Source organism: Oenanthe melanoleuca, chromosome 13, assembly GCF_029582105.1.
Source record: "Oenanthe melanoleuca isolate GR-GAL-2019-014 chromosome 13, OMel1.0, whole genome shotgun sequence".
NCBI lineage: Eukaryota > Metazoa > Chordata > Aves > Passeriformes > Muscicapidae > Oenanthe > Oenanthe melanoleuca.
Window position 1 is genome coordinate 4,287,379 of NC_079347.1, and position 22,501 is coordinate 4,309,879.

Sequence of the window (22,501 nt, forward strand, 5' to 3'; positions counted from 1 at the left end):
GACACCCCCCAGCAAGTGTGGGGCCAAACCTGAGCTGTCACTGCCTGCAGGAGCTCTGGGCCACCCCAGGCTCCATCCTGCTGCCTGGCAGGGTGGTCTCACAGCCCCCTGGCAGCCAGGCACTGGCCAGGGTCCATCTCCTGCCCTGGGTTTGATCCCTGAGCTGTGACAAGTGGGGGAGCCCCAGCCAGAGCAGGAGGGGTGGCCTTGACTGAGCTTGGACCCAGCCCCACTCACAGGATTCTGTTTTCAGCTCCAGCTGAGCTGGACAGGTTTTGGGGGGTCCATGCAAGGGGCTGCACTTGGGTCCTGACGTTGAGGGATGTGCAGAGTAGAGGAATCTAAACTTGAGGTCCTGGCCAAGGGCTGGAAAGCCTGAGCTCATCATTCTGCTGAGCCAGATTTCCTGCTGAACAGAGGCTGTGTTTAGTGCTGGGACACAGTCCTGGCTGTGTGGGAGTGCAGGGAGCCAGGGGGATTGTCCCCTGGCTGCCAAAGCCCACCCAAAACCCACCCAAAGCCCACCCAAACAGGGCTGCAGCAGTCTGGAGCACAAGGGACCCATCCCAGCTGAAAAAAACTCTAAGAACCCCAAAAAACCTCTAAAAAAACCCCCAAGAGAAAGCAGCACAGGGGCTTTCTGAGGAAGGGAAAAGGCAAAGGAGCTGTCAGGCAGTGGCATCTCCTGCTGGGCACTGTGGAGCCAGTGCCAGGGTGGCCAGGACAGGAGGTGGCACAATGGAAACATTCAGGCTGCCTGCTCACATGAGACAGGACAGAAAGGAGCTTATTGCTGCAGGAGGGATTTGCTGTTTGCTGGGGTTTGTGTGTGCAGCTTCCCGTGTGGAAATGCTTTTTTTCCCTTTAACCTCCACCCACCAGCCCGGTGGATTTCGGTGCTGCTTCCCCAACATATGGCACATCCATCAGGGACACAGAGGCTGCTATATTTAAAATATTACAAAAGAAAAGCCAGGAGCTGATTTTTATATATTTTTTTTTTTTAAACTAGGGCAGCGTCTGAGAGGGAGAAATGTGGGGATTTAGGATTTTCTGTGCCAGCCCCGTGGGATGAGGCAGAGCCAGGCTGGCACCTCTCCACCTCGCAGCAGACTGTTGCTTCCAGAGTCTGGGAGCACTTTTTGGGAGAGGATCTGCCTGCTCTGCCCCTGCCTGCAGCTTCCAAGGAGCCTGGATCCAGCACATCCCTGCCCAGCTGAGCCTTGGTGAGGTGCTCTGCACGTGTGCACCCAGCTCATCCCTCCCTGGATTTTCCACAAAAATCCCTGTGGATTTTTTTTTGGGGGGGGTGCTGAGAACCTCCTGAATCCCCCCAAATCACTTTGTGTGTGCTGCATCACTGATCTCCCAACAAGGGAGACAAACTCTTGCCTGATTTATAAAACCAGAGGCTCCTCCACATCTTCTGCCTTCTCCCACTCTGCAGAGTGCAGAGCACTCCCTGCTTTTATTTTAAACCTATTCCTGTCTGCATTGTAACTCCAACCTGGGAGATTTCATCATAGCCAGGGAATGAGGGGTGTTGGAGCTGCTATTTTTAACTCTTTCAGCTCCGGGGAGCCAGCTGAAATCAAATCCCCATGCAGAGGCACTGTATGGATATTATGGGAATTTGGGCTGGGGGTGACAGCTGGCAAAGCAATCCCTGGCGTCACTGAGGGGACAATGTCCCCAGAAATAGGCTGCAGGGCAGGGGTTCTTGTTACAGAGCCCTCTCAGTGCCACCAGCACCAGAGCAGCAGCCCCCAGCCAGCCCCATTCCAGGGATGAATTACAGCTCAGGGCTGGGGGCAAAACTCCAGCAGGAGCTTCCCTGGCTGGCTCCACATTCCTGCAAGTGCTCTCGTGGCCTGGGAAGGTGTTTCTGAAACAACTGGGAGCTCTTTTAGAGCTGGAGCTGGGAGGGCACTGCCACATCCCCTTGGAGCCCTCCTGAACCAAATTATGGGGTTGGAAGAGATGAAATCCACCCCTGCAGCCCCCTAACACACAGAGAATCCCCCAAAAACCAGAGCAAAGCCTCAGAGGGGAGCTGAGCTGAGCCTCCAGGGCCCTGCACCCAGGGTGTTTACTGCTTCTTAATCTGCTGTGATCCCCTCTTAATTCTCTTCAAGGCAGCAAATGGAGCCCTGGAAAGAATGTCCCCACCCCCAGGGAGCTCATTTGGGACACCTGGCCTTGCATATGGGTGGCAGAGGTGGGGGGGGGGGACAGGGACACCCCAGGGACAGCCCCATGGGCACCCAGAATCCTTTCCAAGATCCCCAAGCTGTGCCTGATGCCCACCTTGTCCCCAGCACTGGATGCCACCTCCAGGGACGGGGGACTCCTCCTGCTGGGGTGTTTCACAGCACAAGGCCCTGAGGCTCTCTGACCCACAGCATCCTTGGGGAACGCTGGAAAACCCCCATTCCCACCCCATCCCTGCCTGGCTCCATCCCCAACGGGGTAAAACCCCATGGCACAGAGCAGAAATCCCCTCTGAGAGCTCCTGGTGCCCCCCAAAGCCACCAGTGTCCAGCTGCTGTGCTGTGCACAGGCAGCAGGTTTTGCTCTCCCTGCCTTCTGTGTGTCTGTGTGCTTCCCACAGCACACAGCCAGCAGCCTGGGCTCCAGCCAGCCCCAGAAGGAGCTCAGAATCCTCCCAGAAATCTGAGCAGCCCCATCATGTCCTGTATGGCTGCCCCAGTGCAGACTCGTCACTGGGACCACCACAAAGTGACACTCCTGACAGCAGGGATGGGGGCAAGACCCCAAAAATCCCCAAACCTGCCTCAGCTGCGGGGTCCAGCAGCCCAGCTGGGGTCAAAGCCACACCCTGAAAGGCAGCAGCAGGTTTGCTGTGCCCCAGCATGGACCAGGTCACCAGAGCTCTGCCACGGCCACCCAGCTCTCTCTGCCCCTCCTGAGGGGCACTGGGGGCAAAAGCAAAGAGAAAATAAATCAGGGTGGCCCCAGCAGCAACCCAGGTAATGGCTGGAACCTCCTTCCAGCTCCAAGGAAAGCTGGTGGCACCTTGTCCTGCTGTCACACCCTGTCCTGCTGTCACACCCTGTCCTGCTGGTCACCTCCTCCTCCAGGCTGTCCCCACCTGCACTGAGGCTGCACAGGTCACTGCAGTGGCCCAAGGACTCCACCAAGCCCAAGCCAATCTCAGTTTCCACCCCAGGCAAGTGCTGCTGAAATCCCCCAGGTGGATTTTGGGCACCTCCTGCTGCCCTCACTGCAGGACAGGGCTGGGCAGGGGAGCTGGGGTGTGCTGGATTCTCCAGGTGGGAGCTGGGCTGTCCCTGGGGCTGCTCAAACCCCACAAACCCCCAAAAACCAGACTGGAGCTTGCACATCCCCAGACATCTGCCCCAGGCAAGCAGCAGCACACACATGCACCAGCAAATTTGGCAACTCGAGGCGAGTTAAATGTGCATTTAATTGAGATTTATAGGGGGAACTTGCAATGGCAATTGATTATCAAAATCAGATTATTTATGGAGGTTTAGCAGCTATACAGGAGATTAATGCTGGTTGCAGAATAAATCCCCAGTAAATGTATGTTTCCCCAGTAATCAGCTAATAACATGTCAACCTAATTATCTCCTGAAAGGGGCCCAGCAATTCTGACACACACTGCAAGGAGATGTTGTGGAGATTTTGTCACCTGCAAATCACCACCAGGCCACGAGCAGCTCTGCCTCCACACCCACAGGGACTCCCTGTGCTGCAGCAGCTCCTCTGCTTTCCTCAGCTGGTGTTTGCTCATTAAAAAAATGTTTATTGAAGGTTTTATTGGCATGATTCTGGCAGCAGTAAGGCTGGGCCATGCAGCCATTCCTATCCTGAGCTGAGGGCCACCCCACGCTGTCCCCTCCTGTCCCCAGGTGTGGCACAGGGATGTCCCCAGGGATCCCAGCCCTGGGAGGAGGTGCAGATGCCCCCTGGGAGGGGCAGGAGGGTGCCCTGCTCTCAGCACGGCCAGGGCAGGCACAGGACCACTGCTGTGGGATGCAGAGATGCTCTGGCAGTCACCATGGCAACCCCAGTACACAGCCAGGAGAACAAAGCTGCCAGGAGAGAAACAGGAGAAGGGAAAAGGAAGGAATGGAAAAAAAAAAAAATAAAGCAGGAAAGGCAGAGTCATGGAGCAAAGGCTGGGGCAGGAGGGAGCCATGGGGAGGGAAAAGAGCTGTGCTGGAAGATGGAGCTGCCCCAGGCTGCTGCCCTGGGGATGAGCTGCAGCACAGCCACCCTCTGAGAGCCCCACTGGGACATTTCCTGCCCCAGGCTGCTGTCCTGGGGATGAGCTGCAGCACAGCCACCCTCTGAGAGCCCCACTGGGACATTTCCTGCCTCCTTCCACTATCCCAGCACAGCATCCCTCCAGGACATGGCCTGTCCCCCTGCCAGGGTCAGTGTCCCACTGTGGGGCAGGAGGTGACATCTCCAGAGGAGCCCTGGGGCAGGGTCAGACCTGAGAGACCCTCAGAGGATGGAGGGAGGGATGGAGAGATGGAGAAAGGATGGAGAGAGGATGGATGATGGATGGATGGATGGATGGATGGATGGGTTATTCAGCACCTTCCCCTTTCCCAGCACAGAAGGGTTGGCTCTGATTTTGGGTCACCCACATCACACCAGCTCAGGGCTCTCCCACTCAGCCACTTTTGGGCTCCAGGCACATTTCCCAGCCCAGCTGTGCCAGCTCTTTGTCCTGCTCCTTCCCAAGTGGAGCAGCACTGCCTGAGCCCCCTAAAAGGTGTTTTAGGGACCAGAACACAACAATAACCAGCCCCAAACCCACAGCAGTGGCTGTGAAAGGAGCCTGGAACCAGAGGAAAACCAGACACCAGGGCTTGGGTCAGAAAGCTGCAACTCCAACTGTCCCTCAGCACGAGTGGAAAAACCATCCCAATCCCACTTGGCTGTTTATCCTAATGAAATAACAAATCCCAGAGGGGAGATCCCCCTGTGCAGAGCAGGAAACACAGACACAGCCTGTGCTGTGCCTCACCCAGCTGGGAGCACAAGAATGGCACTGAGGGGCAGGAGGAGGTCACAGCTGCGTGGAATCCTGGCAGGAATGGGAGAAAAACTGAGAAAACACCCAGGAAAAGGGCTGGGGAAGCAGCTCAGCCATTTTAGCAAAGAGTACATGGAAGGAACCACTGAGGTGAGGGGCTCAGGTGCCAAGGAGCTGCTGCAGTGGGACAGGAGCCTCCAAAAACAAACCACAACCAAGGGGGCTCCACACCCCCAGGAACATCCTGAGCATCCCAGCTGGGCACGTGGGGGTGCCAGGCAGGGCAGGGCCACACCTGGCTGGGGACAGCAGGGACAATGCCCAGCCCTGGGCTGGCACAGATGGGGTGCCCTCCCCTCCTGCCCACACTCGTGCTCTCCTTGGCTCTGCCTTCTGAATCCCGACTTCCAGAGCAGGGGGAGCCCTGGGCAGGCAGACAGGGCTGGATCCTGCTGAAAGCCCTTGGTGCCTTTCACCAGGGCTGGGGGAAACAGCCTTGGGCTGGCAGGATGGAGGAGAGGGGCCAGGCCCTGGCAGCGGGTCCTGCTGCTCATGGGCCACGAGACTGAGCCCTGCTGATGGCCAGAGAGGCTCTGGGACAGAGACTGGATAAAGGAATAAAGCAGAGATCGATTAAAAACCCTTCAAAGGATTCACCTTGGGCAGTGCAAGAGCCTGGCTGAGGTTACACCCAGGATGGACCCAAGGCAGGAGTTTCACACTTTTATCAGCTTTGGTCCATTCCCACATTGGGTTCATTGTCCAATCCCAGCTCCAGGTTCTGCAGTCCCACCCTCCCAGATTCTCTCCTCAATTCTCTCTCTTTGCACTTTTTGGGGCTGGGAAAGGATTGTTGTGTGTGACTGAGCTGGGAGGAGAACTTGTGACACTTTATATAGAGTTCAGAGTTTATCCTAACGCAGTGCAGAATGTGAGAAATACAAAAACTAAAACTTCAGGCATCACTCCCTCCTGGGCAGGGTGCATTTAACCCTCTCCATCCCACCTCTCCATGTGTAAATAAAGCCAGGAAAGCGCCAGGGACCCTTCTAACCCCGAGTGAGGGCAGGGGCTGCCCCGGCGCTGCGGGCACGGCAATCGGAGCATCCCTCGTTAGCAGAGCCACTCATGCGGCTCGGCTCGCCCAGCCGAGGGCACGGCTGCCTTCCCCGCTGCGATGTCCCCCCCAGCCGATGCGACAGTCTGTCCCCAGGAGCCTCTGGATGCCACTTCGCCCAGCTCCTCATTAGCGACAATTAACAGGCGATCAATGGGCCCGGCAGAGCTGGCACTTCCCAGGGAACAAGTCCCCTTTCAGCGGGGGGAAAATGAGCGTGGCCTTTGTTGTGCTCTTGGTTAAATGAGCCAAAAACCTGCCAGGGAACAGAATTGTGTCCCAAACTGGACCCTTGGTGCCACCGGGCCAGCCAAGCAGGAGAGAGGGCTGGGGCTGCTGCAGGTGTCCCTCCTGGTCACTGCAGTGTCCCCTCCTGGCCAGGTACAGGTGTCCCCTCCTGGTCACTGCAGTGTCCCCTCCTGGCCAGGTACAGGTGTCCCCTCCTGGCCAGGTACAGGTGTCCCCTCTGGTCACTGCAGTGTCCCCTCCTGGTCATCCCTCCCTCTGGAGACCCACAGGATGCTCCCAGCCAAGGGCAGGCAAGGTGGGAGCAGGGACCAGAGGTAGAATCATGGACTGGTTTGGGTTAGATGGGACACTGAAGTTCATCTCATCCCACCCCAGCCATGGCAGGGACACCTTTCACTGTCCCAGGTGCTCCCAGCCCTGTCCAGCCTGGCCTTGAGCACAGCCAGGGGCAGCCACAGCTGCTCTGGGCACCTGTGCCAGCCCTGCCATCCTCACAGGGCAGGAATTTCATCCTAATATCCCATCTAACCTCACCCTCTGTCAGTGTGAAGCCATGCCCTGCATCCTGCCACTCCATCCCCTGGAAATTTTCTCCACATTTCTTGCAGGTTCCCTTCAGGCACTGGAAAGCCACAACTGGGTGATCCCAAAGCTTCTCCTCTCCAGGCTGGACAATCCCAAGGCTGCCAGCCCTTCCTGTGCTGGGAGCCCAGAGCAGGGTGCAGCCCTCTGGGATGGGATGGGATGGGATGGGAGGGGATGGGATGGGATGGGATGGACACTCTCCAGCCAGGATGGGATGGACACTCTCCAGGCCAGGATGGGATGGACACTCTCCAGGCCAGGATGGTTCTGCTGGCCCAGAACCACCCACAAGGAGCAGGCAGGATCCCTCCATCCTCACCATTCCCTGGAGCTGGGCACTGCCAACCCTCCACAGCCTCTGCTTGCTGGCTTCCTGTCTAGCTGAGAGAAGGAAAAAAAAAAGATAAAAAAGACAAGAAAGCAGGAGGGAGATGGGCTGGATGTGACAGCTGGGGGTGTGACACAGGAGCCTTGCCAGCAGCGTTTTGTGCCTGCAGCTGGAGCAGGGGCAAAGCCAGGGAGGGTTCCCCAGCTGCCTGCAGCAAACAAAGGCACCTAAAGGGGCTTTTCCTGCCAGGGCAGAGCTGGGCAGGGCAGCAGCACCTCAGGGGGCAGTGCTGATGGGAAACTCTTGTCATCCCTCCAGCCACCCTTCCTGCAGCACAAGGGCAGCATCTGACCCCAGGCTGTGCCTGCCAGGGGCTGAGCCTGGGGGGTTTCACACCCCAAAGAGAGGTCACAGTGCTTGTGCCACTGGATATTGGGACCACAGGTCCAGGCCAGCCTGGGGATGTGACCACAGCAGACCCCAGCAGCTCTCCAGGGATCCAGAGGAAGGATCTGGCAGATCTCTCACTGACTGAGAGCCCTTTGTGCCCAGCGGCTGTGCTGCACCAAGAGAAGCCAAAGCAATCAGCATTTTTTGGAGACACTGGAAAATCTCCCCTGAGTGATGGGGAGAGCACAGCAGAGGGCCTGGAGCCACCTCCCAGCTCTGGGAGCTGCTGTGCTGGCAGTGCCCCATGGCAGAGCAGGATCCTGCCAGGACCCCCCTGAGCCCCAGATCCCACCCTGGGCATCCCAAACTGCCAGGGACAGCACCTTCCCTGCAGGTGGGAGAGGCCAGCAGGATGAGCTCATCCCTGAGGCAGGGCAGGGCTGAGGGGATCAGGCAGCAGCTGCAGCTGGCCCAGGCAGGATTATTTTTAACAGCTACTTGTAGAATGCAGCGAGTGCAATGCTCTGCTCCCCCCAGCACGTGCAAGGCACAGATCCCCCAGGAAAGCTTTTTATGGGGTTTCCTGCTCCCCCTGGGCTGGCCACAGCCACTCACATGCCGCTCACCAAAGTCTTTCCATTCCCCCTCGAGCTGTTTCCTCTCCTCTCCTTATTAGGGATCCACCTACCTATCCATCTTCTCATTCTCTCCCCCTCCGTGGCTATTTTTAAGATGCCATAAAAGCTTTCAACGGGAGCATCCTCAGGGAGGAAAGGGATTTTATATGCAGCCCATCAGGAGGAGTCATCACCACATAACTCACCACACAGGCAGTGACTTTCCTTTTTTTTTTTTTTTTTTTTTTGAGGGGAGAACATCCACACTCAGCCAGCTCATCCAGGCACCTCCTTTTCCAGAGGGGAAGGCTCAGATCCAGCCCACTCCTGTCCCAGCAGGGCCAGATGTGGTGGGACACCAGTGCAAGTCACATCTGGGGCTGGGTGAAGGGATGGTTTTGCTCCCTGATCAAAGGCTCCAAGCTGGGATCATCCACCTTCATGGAAGGGTGGCCTGAGAGGTTCCCCCTGTGTGCCCACACACCTGGAAGCTGCTCTGCTTCGTGGGGGAATCCCAGCAAAACTGCCTGGACAGACAGACAGACACAGATGGGAGCAAGGTGTTCATCATGCCTTGGTGATTCTCTGTGCCTGCCCTGGGAACCCAGGCTGGGAGCAGCTGGGACTGGGAGATCCCTCCACATGTCCCAGCCAGTGCCTCTGAGCCAGGCAAAGACCCACCCAGTCCCCAGGAGGATTTAAAAATAGTTCCCATTCTCCAGCCAGAGCAATCCCTGGAAGTGTCCAAGGCTGGGCAGGGCTGGGCTTGGAGCAGCCTGGTCTGGGGAAGGTGTCCCTGCCCATGGCAGGGGTGCTACAAGAACTTCAAGGTCCCTTCCAGCCCTGGCCATCCTGAAATTCCACGAAAATTCCACGAAAATTCCACGAAAATTCCACGAAAATTCCACGAAAATTCCACGAAAATTCCACGAAAATTCCACGAAAATTCCACGGTGGCCAGGGCTGGGAGCACAGTTGGGATGTTGGGAAGGACAGGCAGGGCTGTGGATTTGGGAGCTCACTCCCAGCTCCACACCTGCCTTGTCTGATCCTGGGAATGTCACAGCTCTCCCTGCTCTGAGGACAGGTCAAACCCTGCAACTCAGACTCAGGCTGGCTTGGGGAAGGTTTTTTGAGGCTGGCAAAGCTTTTCCTCCCCCTCAGCTCTCCAAATGTGCCACTTGTTGCCAGGAAAAACCAGCAGCCAAGGGGATGCTTCAAACCTCAAGCACCTGCTCCCTTCTCCCACTGCTCTGCTCCTCAGACAAGCCTTCCCCAGTTCTGAACCTTTTCCAAGAGTCAGAAAGAAGCTGATTCAAAATGGAAGTGGAATAAAATGCCCATGTGCAGAAAAACAAATGATCCTCAGGGCTCTGCAGACCTTGCCAGGCCAGCAAGGGTAAGAAGAAAGGAAGGTCAGACAGGCTGGCTGAGGAAACCACAGCAGCAGCTCCTTTTTCTTTCTGCTCCCCGCCCCAGGCAGTGGAGAAAGCTCATCAATTCCCAGGCCAGGGCTTATGGCTGATACTGATAAAGCATTCAGAAAACTCCACCTGAGCTGAAAAATGCACTGAGGAGCTGGGGCCTATCAAATACCTGAGCCACCAGCAAATAAATGAGACTGTGCAGCTGAGCTGGCTCCTGGGAGAGATCACTTGGGGCCCTCTAAACCTCTATCAGCCCCTCCCTGAAAGCCAGGAGAGCACCCAGCACTGTGGGAAGAGCTGTTCTACAGCCCTGACTCCAGAGGTGCTGGGCACAGGAGGGCTTGGCACACCCAATTTCCCTGCTCAGGCTCCCAGTGCCCCTGCCAGCCCTGCCCACAGCCCAAATCCCTGAGCCTGAGGCATTCCCCATTCCCTTTCATCCTGCAGAACTCTCCATCATTGCTCACCCCAGCTCTTGCCATGACCACTCCACCCCCAGATGCTTTCTGGAGGTGCTGCAGCTCCCACAGCTCGTGCACTGATGTATTTAACAACTAAAAATACCAAATGATGTGTTCCAACCACCCCATCACGACAGGGCTGCGGGGTCTGGGTGGGATTTTCTTCCCTCCTTCCCAGCAGAGGCAGCAGCACATGGACTCCTGTCACCAGCCCAGCCTGCTGGCATCCCAAATGCTGTTATCCTGCTGAACCAATCAGCACTGGGTGATTGGAAAATGTGCTCTTTATTTGAGAGCAATTAGAAGAATTCAATCTCTTCAACTGACCTTACAGCACGCACTGCACTGGCCTGCAGGGCCACTTTCTGTGGCTCCTGCTCTTCCAAGGGCCAGCTGCCAGCAGAGAGGGTTTGAAAGAGCCTGGATGAAGGCTGGGGAGAGGACAGAGCCCATCCACCAGCCCAGGGACAGAGCTGCTGCCTGGGACTGGAATTCTCTGGCAGCAAAGCAAATGCAATGGGTGATTGTGCCTCTGCTAGGCTGGCCAGGAAAACAGGCAATGATTTGTATCTGGCTGTTTGTCACAGCCAGGGTATTGAGAGGACTAAAATGTGGGCAGGGAGTCTGGGAGCTCCAAATTCTAGAAAACACCCTGCTCGTGACATCAAACCCTCTGGGCTCCCTGCATTTCTGAGCACAGGAAAAAAAACCCAAACTCCCTGCAGGACCCTCCCAGCTGCTGGCCCACAGGGTGGGGACACCTGCTGAATCACCTGCCTGAGGAGCAGAGCTGGAGCTCCCAGGGATGTGCAGCACCACAGGATTCCTCTTTCATTACACAGAGGGCCTTAATGGGGTTTGCTGGTAAACACCTTGTACCACATGTGCCTGGAGATTACGGGGTAATTACGCTTAGAGGATCACGATCTCAGAGCAAGCACGATTTAGGGAAGACAAAAATAACCAGGCAAACATGCTGCACTCATCAGGATGTGTCAGGAAGCCTTCCCTTCCCAAGTGCTGTCCAGCCTTTGCTCACAGCTCCTCTCAGAGTAGGAAATTCCTCTGGGCAGGAATTGGAGAGGTGGCAGGGATAGGGATGAGATTTTCCCCTTGGCATTCCAAACCTCCTTTGGGAGCTCTCCGTGCTCCACAGGCCCCCAGCTGCTCCCAGCGTGGGGATGAATGCTCAGCCCACCCTGGTGCAGGTTGGAGACAGGAGGGAATGTGGAAGGTGCCAGGTTTGTGAACCAGCCCCAACCAGCCAGTGCCACACTGACCCTGCCAGACCCAGGGGTTTCACCTCCCCACGAGCTGGGATGTCCCTGTGAGACCCAGAACAGGCAGGGGCACCTTGCTCCTGACAAAAGCAGTGCCCCTGGTTGTTCTGGGTCTCACAAAAACCCAGCAGCCCCTCTCCCACCCCAGAGGAGCTGGGCCAGAAGGGATGAGATGTGCCAATCCCACGGGCTGACTCAGACAGCACTCCACGGACCTGCAGCACCCAGAGCTGCTGGCTCCCTCCAGAGCAGCAGGAGGGATCCTTCCCACTCATTTCAGGCTGAAATCCTCGGGGCAGTGACAGCTTTAACCCCTTCAGCACAAACACAGCGCTGCTCACTGCCCAGATTCCGAGGGGGATGCTGGCTGCAGGCAGAGGAGATTCCAGGGGCTGATTTGGAGGGATGTTCTCTTGGCCAAGGGTTTGTCCTACAAGCTCCAGCTGCCAACAGCACCACAGACCTGCTTGCTAAGGATCCATTTGTAACCAATTAGTGAGAGGCAGTGATAGCCTAACAAATGTAAACACCAACACTGTGCCCTCCAAACCCTCAGTGCACAGCTGGAATCCCAGGAGCCACCTTCCCACCCTCAGGATAGCACTTCATGCCTGACATCAAGAGGTTTTACCTCTTCACCTCAAACACAAAATTTTCATCTGGCTTTGCCTTGGTGATGATGATGATGTGGGCTCTTCAAAAAATCCAGGGTGAAAAGCAACCCCCTGTCCCCTCAGCAAGGGCTGGGGAGGCTCCTGTGTGCTGTGCATGGAGCATCTCCAGAGATAAACCCTGCCCAGAGCTCCTGGAGGCCTCACAGATTTGCTCACCATGGCTTGGGGCCAGCTGTGGCCCACAGCCACAGGTTTCCTGCCTCACATCAGCTCCAGGCAGGAGAGAAGCTTTGACAAAATGCACCCAGTGAGATGGGAAGCAGCGGTGGGAATTCACAGATCAGATGGTGCCATTTTATCCTCAGCTGTGCATCTCCTCTGTTTGCCAGCCCCAAAATTTTAGCCCTGCAGGCACAGCTGGGCACCATAAACTTGTGCACAGCCCTTGGCCTGGGGGGAAAAACAGCCAAAAAATTAAAAAAAAAAGATCAAAGCAGCAGACCTGCCCATGCTGGGAGGGTTGGGAAGCCTCTGGCAAGTGGCACCAAGCTCCACTGAGCCACTGGCCACCAGCAGAGGGGTAAAAAAGCCATGGTAGGTCACAGGAGACACAAGGCTCCCAGGATTTGGTTTTTTGTGGCTTGTGGGCAGTGGGATTTGAGGTTTACAGGCTGGGAGGGATGGCCAGAGCTGGGCAGTGCTCACAGCAGCCCCAGAACTGCAGAGATGGCCCCAGACCCCAGCCTGGCTCACACAGCCACTGCTGGGAACAGCACTGGGGCACCCAAATTGCACACTCCAGCTGTTGGGAAAACATCTGGGAGCCCAACAGGGCAGAGCCAGCAGGGTTTGCACACCCCTGGGACCTGGAGTGACCCAGAAATCACCAACCCCCAGCACTGTGAGTGACCAGGAGGCGTCACAGAGTTGCCAAGCCTTGACTCACACACGTGGCTACTTAAAACGGGGTAATGGCAATTTAGGCAAAGGCTGCAAAGCCACCCCAAAAAGGGCTTGGCAAGAGCCCTGGCACTGCTGAGTGATGTGCCCAGGGCCACAGGAGGAGGAGCAGCTCCCATGGGGCAGGCAGCACAGTTTGGCTCCCTGGCACCTCAGTTTGGCTCCCTGGCACCTCTCTGCATGTGGGAGGCTGCAGCTGAAGGAGTTTCTGCAGCCCCATCAGATAGCTGGAACACCCCAGTGCCATAAACAGCCCTTATCTCCTGCAGCAGCCAAGCCAGCTATTAAGAGCCGGGAAAGAATCCCACAAGGAGCCAACAGGCATTGGTCAAAATTGGCTTAGAGGAAGCTCAGCAGTCCCACCTGGCCACGGTGGCCACTGAGCCCACCAGCCCTCGGCATGGGGCCGAGCTGCTGGCCCGGAGCAGCGGAGGGAGGACCCTTTGTTATCAGGCATCCTGCAGGCTCGGAAAGAATCAGCCCCTATTGTTTCCCACCTAGGCAGCGCCAGCCCCGCGCCCCCGGGAGGGGACACTGCTCCTGTCCCAGGTGTGGCTCGGGCACAGGGCACCTGCAAAGTTTCCTCGCCTCTGACACAGCCCCACAGAGCTGGAATCACCTGTTCTGTTGGCTCGCAGCGTGCCAAGGCATTTTTCACGGTGTTTTGCTCGGGAACCACCCCAAGCCCTGGGATTGAGAAACCTCAGCACGCCAAGGCAATGGAGAAGTTGCTGCTCTGCTGTCACACGGCTCCAGCAGCCACGGGAGGGGCAGGGGGGGCTTTTCTGGAGGGGTTATCCCAGGAGGAAGCCCCTCAGGTGGGCATCAGCATCAGCTCCTCCACCAGGGAAGGGATCAAGGTGGGCACGACAGTCACACAGCACGCCGGGCAAGGAAAAGAAATTGATTGCGACTTGCTCAACCCCGATCAATGCTCCCAGACTTTCCAACAAGGGCACGGAATCCAAAGTGAGCAGCCTGGTGCCAGTTCTCATCTTATGCAGCACATTTCCGAGCTCTGCTTCTTTAGAAATTCATCCACAGCGCATGAGTGCCTCTGTCCCTGTCTCACACGCACAATAGGAACACCCACACCCCCAGCTGCAGAAGGTTTGGTTTTTGGTGGTTTTTTTTTTTCCCCCAGGATTGCACCTGTGCTTTGCTCAGGTTTCTGGGTCTCTCCTCACCCTTCTCCTCCTCCCCTCACATCCATTTCTCCCCAGGCAGAGGCAGCAGCAAGTGAGGCTGTGCCTGTCAGAGCGCTCCTGGCTGCCTCTCACCATGTTGCGTATCGACATTTCAGTCGATGCTCTGCCCTCCAAAACCCCAGAAATCCAAGCCAAGAAAAGTACTCGGCGGAGATAAGCCCCACGGCTCAGCCCACATCAGACACAGCCGAGCCAGAGCCCTTCGGAAAGCAGGCGAGCAAAAGGCAGGCAGGAAAACAACCCAAAATTCCATCCCACCAGGCTTGTCAGCGCTGCTATGACATTTTCTTTCCAGTTCCTCCCAGCCAGCTCGGTGCGGTATCAGCCCCATTCCCACAGCCGAGACGAGAGGACGCCGTACTCACTGCTAGTGCTCATCCTGCCGCTCCTTCCCCGTCCTTCTATCCAACAAAGGGCCAAAGATGCTCCTTAAATCCGCTTTTCCTGCCGCGGGAGGAGGCTGCCGCTCTCCTCCTCCCAGGAGGAATATTCCCGCTGCGATCCGCCGCCTAGCGCATCCCAGCGCTGCTGGCCGCGGGGCCGGCGGATGCCAAGGTCACGGCCGGCGGGGAGGGGACACGGGGGGTGGCCGGGACCGGCCCGGGGGAGGGTCCCGGAGGGGCGGAGGGACCGGCCGGGCTCGGCCATGCACTGCGGAGCGCGGCCGCAGCCGCCCGCTTATAGCGGCGGGGCCGTGCAGAACCGGGACCGCCCCGGCACCGGCACCGCCCCGGCACCGCCCCGGCACCGCCACCGGCCCGGGGATGGGCAGCGACGGGCAGGGCGGCGGCCGCACGGACACGGAGGCGGCTGAGGGATGCTCAGCCTTGGCACTGCCCTGCCCTGCCCTGCCCAGCCCTGCTTTTCCCCACCGCTGCAGTCCTGCCCACTGCCCTGCCCTGTTCTGCTCTGCCCTGCCCTGTTCTGTCCTGCCTTCAGTCCTGCCCAGCCCTGCCCTCAGTCCTGCCCACAGTCCAGTCCTGCCCCCTTCCCTTCCCTTCCCTTCCCTTCCCTTCCCTTCCCTTCCCTTCCCTTCCCTTCCCTTCCCTTCCCTTCCCTTCCCTTCCCTTCCCTTCCCTTCCCTTCCCTTCCCTTCCCTTCCCTTCCCTTCCCTTCCCTTCCCTTCCCTTCCCTTCCCTTCCCTTCCCATTTTCACCCCCCTGTCCTGCCCTGCTCACTCTCCAGCATCCCAGAAATGCTGTCCCAGGACACAGGGATGCCGTTCATGCAGTAAACTGGATTTCCTGCAGTGCCAGGGTTCCCTCCTGCAGCTGCCCAGGCTGGCACCCCAGCTCTCCTGGGAGCCTGGGTGTCTGTGCCACCAGGATGGGGCACGGCTGCAGGATGGAGAGGGATCAGAGCCCTCCCTGGTGCCAGCCCCTCAGCATCCCTGCCCAAAGCCCTGAGCTCCTCGTTTTGTGGGTGAAACCCTCAGTATCAGATAAAAGCCCTGCCCAGGCTGCTCCCCAGGTGCCCACAGCACCGGGGCTGTGCCCACCCGCCTGCAGAGCCCCCGGGGAGCTGTGCTGGGGTTCCAAGCTGTGATTCTTGCAGTGACTCCAGGATCTGAGCTCCAGCCCTGCTGCTAATGAAGGAGGTTTTTCACGCAGCGTGACAGGCTGGGCTGGAGAGCTGCTCAGAGAGGCCCTTTGGCTGCGCCCTCCTCTCGCTGCTTTATTTGCAGCAGATGTTGGTGGTGACGTGACAAGACAGGTAGCAGGTCGTGTGAGCCCTGCTGGTGCTGCCAGCCCTCTGCCAGCCCTGCTGCCTGTCCCCTCTGGCTGTCCCCTCCCCTGAGGATGAGCAGTGGGAGTGGGAGCCTGGAGGTTCCTGCAGGGCTGGGGGGATGGAGCTGCTGATACAAGGAAGATTGAGAGACGCTGTTTACAAGAGCGTGTAGTGACAGGACGAGAGGGAGTGGCTTTAGAGGAGGTTTAGATTTGATATTGGGAAGAAATTCCTCCCTGGGAGGGTGGGGAGGCCCTGGCACAGGGTGCCCAGAGCAGCTGTGGCTGCCCCATCCCTGGAAATGTCCAAGGCTGGATGGAGCTCTCAGCAATTAGCTCTGGGCTAATAATGAAAGGTATCCCTGCCATGGATGGTCTTTAAGATCCTTTCCAACCCAGGCCATTCTATAACTCTGTGATGATTCTATGACACAGCACGGTGGGGTGGCTCAGGCTGTGCTGAGTTTGGCTTTTTGTAAAGTTTCCTGTGCCTGATGAGTGTCCAGGTGTCCCCTCCTCAGGGAAGGTCCCCATCCCAGCCAGACTGACGTGGGTGGTGTCAATGACACCCATCTGAGGAGTCAACAAAGCAGCCACGACGTGAGCTGGTCCCCACGGTTCAGCAGCTAATTGAGCTTCTTCCACTGACCTGGTTTCCAAATCTTGTTAACTTGCTGCCTTTAGAACAACTTGAAATTTCCAGCACAGCCAGGCTGGGGTTGCAGAGGGCTGCACAGGAGGATGGGGTGCTCTGGTGGAGCACCAGTGCAGAACCTCTGTCCTGCCAGCCCCTCCCCAGCTGGGTGCTCTGTGGGCACTGCCAGGTGGGCAGGGTGCCAGCTGCTCCCTGCACTGGGATCTGTGAGTTTTGGGGCTGGGGAGGTGACAGCGAGGAGCTCTGACCCTCCCCAGCTGATCCAGAGCCCCTCACCATCAGCGTGGTTTGGGAACCCCATTTCCTTTCCTTTGTCTGAGGGAGCTGCCTGCGAAAGCTGCCGTGAAAGGATGTTGGGGATGCCTGAGACAAGGAGCCAGAAAGGAGGAAATGTCAGGATGTGAAGGCAGCCTCCTTTCATCCCTTTGTGTCTGTGCACTGCAACATGAATTTTCACAGCAATTATTGGATGTGTTTTTCCCACAAGGCTCCTGCAGGTCCCACGGAGCTCAGGCTGTGCAGAGCAAGGGGAGCCCTGCATCCTTCAGTGGGAAGGGACACGGGAGTGGTGGAGGTGAGAGGACAGAGGACAAAAAGGTGCTAATTTCATTTAATTTTTAATTTCCTGGACGCTGGGATTTTTATCCCTCCTCCATGCCTTTGTAAAATGCTGAGCATCACCTAAACTCACCCCACCTGCTCAGTCACTCTTCCTTCTTTCCCTGATGCCTGGTGAGAGCTGGAATCAACCAGGAGCTGGGCTCAAACACATCGTGTGCCCTCCTGCAGCAGGAATTCAGAGAGATCAGGCTCAGTGCCTGTCCGTGTGTCTCTGCCGTGTGTTTCCATGTGAGGCTGTGCTCAGCTGCTGCCCCTGGGAAGGGATTTTGGTCCTTTCCTGGGAAGGGATTTTGGGTATCCCTCCTCACCCCTGTGGGAACTGGGGAGAGATGAGGAATGGTGAGGCTGCGAGGGAATATCAGACAGCAGGTCCCAGAGCTGGGTGTGACAGGAGAGGTAAAAAATCCCATAAACACCCTTATCCTCGAGGCACGGGGGGTGGATCCATGAGCAGCCTCAGCTCTGGCATTTCTGGGTTTTTGGGAGCAGGAGATCCGTCCCAGCACACCCGGACACCGCACACGCATCCGTGCTCGCAGGACCAGCTTCCCTGCGCTTTTCCACCCCCTCCGCTCCCTCTGGAGTCATTCGGGTTCAGCCTTGGCTGCCGGGCTCTGACAATCCCCGGCGGGCTGGAAATGCCTCTCCCGGGATGGCAGCAGCATCCCCTGCCCGCGGCTGTCCGTCTGTCCGTCTGTCCCCGGGGCTCAGCGGGCCAAACACGGCCCCGGCAGCCCCAGCCCCCGGCTCAGCTCCTGCCCTGTGCTGCCAGCGAAGCCTCTCCTGTCTCAGCAGGGACACGGGAGTGCAAAGAGCAGCAGGAGATGCCCTGGGCACAGCCCCGCGCTGGGCAGGCTGCACAGAGGCACGGCTGACTCATCGCTAGCTGGTGACATTTTCCAAAAAAAGCCTCGAAGTCCGGGGCTGTGATGTTCCCAAAAGGCAGCAGAAGAGCCTAAGGGGGGCTGGAGATCCCATTCAACCACGGCACACGGGCTGTGTCACGGGATGGAGGAAATTCTGCCTCGCTGGGCGGTTCCCATCCCTATTTCTCTTGTCCCTGGTTCCCCTGGAGGTGGGATAAGGCAGGGTGAGGGCAGGAGTGCTCAGTCAGGACTCCCAGTGAGCACAGAATTCTTCTCCATGTGATGGAGATGAACATTTTAAGTTGTACCCACAGAGCAATGGGACCAGAGGCAGTGAGCTGGGCAGTGGGGCCCTGGAGCCTCATCCCCCTCTCATCCTCCTCCTCCTCCTCCTCCCAGCCACCATTTACCAGTGGTTTGGCTTTCTTCCAGTTCCCCCAGCAGCCCTTCCCAGCATTTCCCCACATCAGCAGGAGGAGACACAGCCTGGCAGAGGCAGATGTTCCCCGGGCTGCCTGCATTAAAGTGATAATCAAATGATAGATTATTTTCAAGCAAACTCTCGTTTTCAGGCATTAATTTTAGTGCTGTGCAAAGAGAGGCAATGAAAAGAGCACCCAGGCAGTGGAGGATGGGTGGGATCTGGATGTGCTCCAGGGAAAGCTGATGCACCACAGCCCATCTGTACCTGTAGCCATCCTGCAAAGCCACCACGGGATGGCTCCATCCTCTGGCTCCATCCTCCTTCCTTCTTATCCTCACCAGGGCTGTCTCTGGGTCAAATATTCCCAAACCAGCAGCAGATGGGTCAGAACAAGTCCTACAGAAGCTCTGCACATCAGGGATGTTCCCATTCCCTCCTGAAAGACGAGGAGAGGAGAGGAGAGGAGAGGAGAGGAGAGGAGAGGAGAGGAGAGGAGAGGAGAGGAGAGGAGAGGAGAGGAGAGGAGAGGAGAGGAGAGGAGAGGAGAGGAGAGGAGAGGAGAGGAGAGGAGAGGAGAGGAGAGGAGAGGAGAGGAGAGGAGAGGAGCTGCATGGCCTGCACTGATGGAGGAGTGATGGCAAAAGTTTAAGGGCATTAAAAGTCAGTGGTTTTTTTTCCTAAAACCTGCAAATTTTCACCCTGGAGCCCTCTGGAGCAGTTGCTGTGTCACACAACAGGGCTGGGGCTCCCAGGCTCTGTCAGGGCTGCCTCATTTCTGTGTCACACCCTGCAGGTGACACAGAGGGACCCTTTTTGGGGACAGCCACCCTGCTGAGCTGGCAGCTCCTGCCTGGCACAGGGAGCTCAGTTCCAGCTGATTCCTGCCCTGCTTCCCCACTGGTTTCACCCCACTGAAGGGCAGGGGAAGTCAGGGCTCATTTTGGTTTTCTCTTTGTGGCTGCCCTGGAGCATCGAGGGCTGCTGGAAGAAGGAATTCCTCCCCTTGAATTAGGAATATGAGATATCCATGGACAGTCCTGCCCAGCATGAACCCCCTGTGGGAAGCCCAGCTCTGGGATCTCTGCACTCCTGGAATTTGCCTGGAATTCCTCCTGATCCCAGAGCTCCTGCTCAGAAGGAAAGATTCACCCTGGGGAATGCTGCTGCTTTCTTATTGCTGCAGTGCTATTACCACAATAATTCCATTTTCCTCGTCTTCCTCAAATTATTCCATGGGAAAACTGGGAATCAGGGTGATTCTGGGGGAATTTAGGGCAGCTCCAGGGAGCTCAGGCCAGGTCTCCAGATCCTCGGGAGGAGGCCAAATGCTGTAATTAAGCAGAGCTAATTTCTTTTTCCACTTCTAAGCTGCAGAATGGCTCGCCCCAGGTAAGCAGCAGGTTATCTCTTTTCTAGGAAATCTCACTCTTTTTCTCTTTTTTTTTTTTTTTTTTTTTTTTTTGTTCCTCAGTCTAAAAATGGAATGCAGACCCTGAAAATAAATTCCCAGAGAACACCACTGTGCAAACATCCCAGGCTTTGATTCAAAGTGTTTGGATTAATTAGCTTAAACTGAAAGCTTTCATTCTGATTTCAGCCTCGGCTTTATGGACAAAAAATTAAAGCAGCAAAGCTTTGGAAGTTGAAAAATCAAAATGTTCCACCCTGGATATATCAAAACAAGATGCTGAGCCTTGCTGAGCTGCTTTGTTGCTTTCTAAAAGGAAATGGCATCGAGACCAACACCTTTACAAGAAGCTTGGATCATTAAGCACTTCAAAAAAAACCAAAAAACCTAGTTCAGCATAAGCAATTAATTTCTTAATTAGATTTTCTCTTTTTCTTCCAGAGGGAAGTCTAAAAATATTGATTTTCTGTGTTTTATCCAAAGATTTTTTTAAATATGATTCCCCCCTCACTGGATGGTTAAGCTGGAGCTTGAGCTGTGGGAATTATATGAGGTGGTTCATACAAATTCACTTTGTCATCTTTCCTTCTCTTTGTCCTGTTTATTTCTGTTCCAGTGGCAAAATAGGACCAGGGTAAAAGCAGAGGATAAGACAGAAAATAATACAGAAAGTCAGAGACTGGAAGGGAAATTGAACATGGACATGAAATATTGTGAAAGTCTCATTTTCCAGAGGTGAAACACATTTCCTTTGGAAACCTCTCAGAGGAGAACAACTCTGATGTTTGGAGCAGTTTTTCCTCCTGATTTTTCAGCCAGCTCCATCCCCAGCAGCACCTGGATGAACCTCAGCTGGACATTCCCATCAGGATGTGCCAGAGCATTACCTGACCTGGGGTGTCTTAAACTCAGGGATGAGAAAATCCCTGCTGGAATTGTGTGACCACTCACTCCTGAGTCCTGCCCAGCTGTGAGCTCCCCAAATCCCTTGGAGAAGAGCTCCAGAGGGTTATTTTCACTGGAGATATCCTCCAGACCCAGCTCTTGTGTCCCTGCTGCTGCTCAGGATGCTGCTCCCCTATTTTGGAGCTTTGCCTCATTTTTCCTGGTGATCCCAATTCTGCAGCCCCACAGGGCTTGGGGGTTTTATTGGAGCTGTGGACAGCAGGGCTGCAATCCCGTTTTCCCAATATTTTCCCGATGCTGTGGAGCTGCAATCCCGTTTTCCCAATGTTTTCCCGATGCTGTGGAGCTGCAATCCCGTTTTCCCTGTGTTTTCCCGATGCTGTGGAGCTGCAATCCCGTTTTCCCAATGTTTTCCCGATGCTGTGGAGCTGCAATCCCGTTTTCCCAATATTTTCCCGATGCTGTGGAGCTGCAATCCCATTTTCCCAATGTTTTCCCGATGCTGTGGAGCTGCAATCCCGTTTTCCCAGTGTTTTCCCGATGCTGTGGGAGCTGCAATCCCATTTTCCCGATGCTGTGGGAGCTGCAATCCCGTTTTACCCAATGTTTCCCCGATGCTGTGGAGCTGCAATCCCGCTTTCCCAATGTTTTCCCGATGCTGTGGAGCGGTTCCTGCTGCCATCTAATGGCTCGGACAGTTAATATCCAGCAGGGAAGGCTCGGCAGCAGGAGGACACACCGAGCCCAAAACACAGCTCGATGTCCCTGAGGTGGCACTGGGCACAGGGGAAGGACAGGGACAGATTCCCGGTGCAAGGATTAGGACAAGCTCCTTAGGGATGCTGCTGTGGTGCCAGCAGCGCTGCCCTTCCTGGGGCTGGGTGAACACACCTCACACTCTGAAATGCAGAAGGGAATATCCTGATAATATCCTGAGCTGGAAGGATCCATAGGATCATCAGTGCAACTCCTCACCCTGCGCAGCCCCAAAATCCCAGCTGTGCATCCCTGGGTGTGCTGCATCCATCCCAACCCTCCTGCAGCTCTGGCAGCCTCGGGCTGTGCCCATTCCTGGGGAGCCTGGGCAGTGGGATTCACACCCCAGTGCCAGGGAGGACCTCAAACCACAGCTCGTGTTGTGGCCAAGGCTGCTCCCAGCCTCCACACCCACACAGATCCATCCAACACACACAGACAGTTTTCCAATTTCCCAGTTTCCCAGTTTCCCAATTTCCCAGTTTCCCACTTTTCCAGGTTTTCACTTTTCCAATTTTCCAATTTTCCAGGTTTTCACTTTTCCAATTTTCCAGTTTTACAGTTTCCCAATTTTCCAGTTTCTCACTCTTCCAGTTTCCCAGTTTCTCACTTTTCCAGTTTTCCAGTTTTCCAAGAGGGACCATTTCCTCCTCTGGCTGACAACAATGCAAGAGGAGCAGGACTCAGCGTTTCTGAACACGAAGCGCTGAGTTCAGCTCGGTTCAGCCCCGGAGCCCTCTTAACCCTTTAGCTGTGGGGTGGAGCAGAATTCCCAGGGCAGCAGCAGCAGCTTTGCATTGCCTGGTGTTGAGAAAAGTCAGAAAGGGCTTGGAGGTGGAAGAAAATTCCCGAGTGAGGGCAATCAAT

At 56.2% G+C, this 22,501-nt stretch overlaps 1 protein-coding gene across 7 annotated transcripts in view; it reads right to left on the reverse strand.

The window, feature by feature from the left end:
- The window catches only part of ABLIM3 (actin binding LIM protein family member 3), a 40,302-nt gene extending 25,223 nt beyond the window's left edge, over positions 1 to 15,079 (reverse strand). For 2 of the 7 annotated variants that reach the window (XM_056502642.1, XM_056502640.1), the window contains exon 1: positions 14,637 to 15,077. In XM_056502642.1, the coding sequence (XP_056358617.1) occupies positions 14,637 to 14,649 (13 nt within the window). In that variant the 5' untranslated portion in view covers positions 14,650 to 15,077. Of the gene's footprint in view, positions 1 to 14,636 lie in introns of all 7 variants that reach the window. The other 5 variants (XM_056502639.1, XM_056502637.1, XM_056502636.1 and 2 more) reach the window with 3 other exon arrangements.
- Positions 15,080 to 22,501: the final 7,422 nt, after the last annotated feature.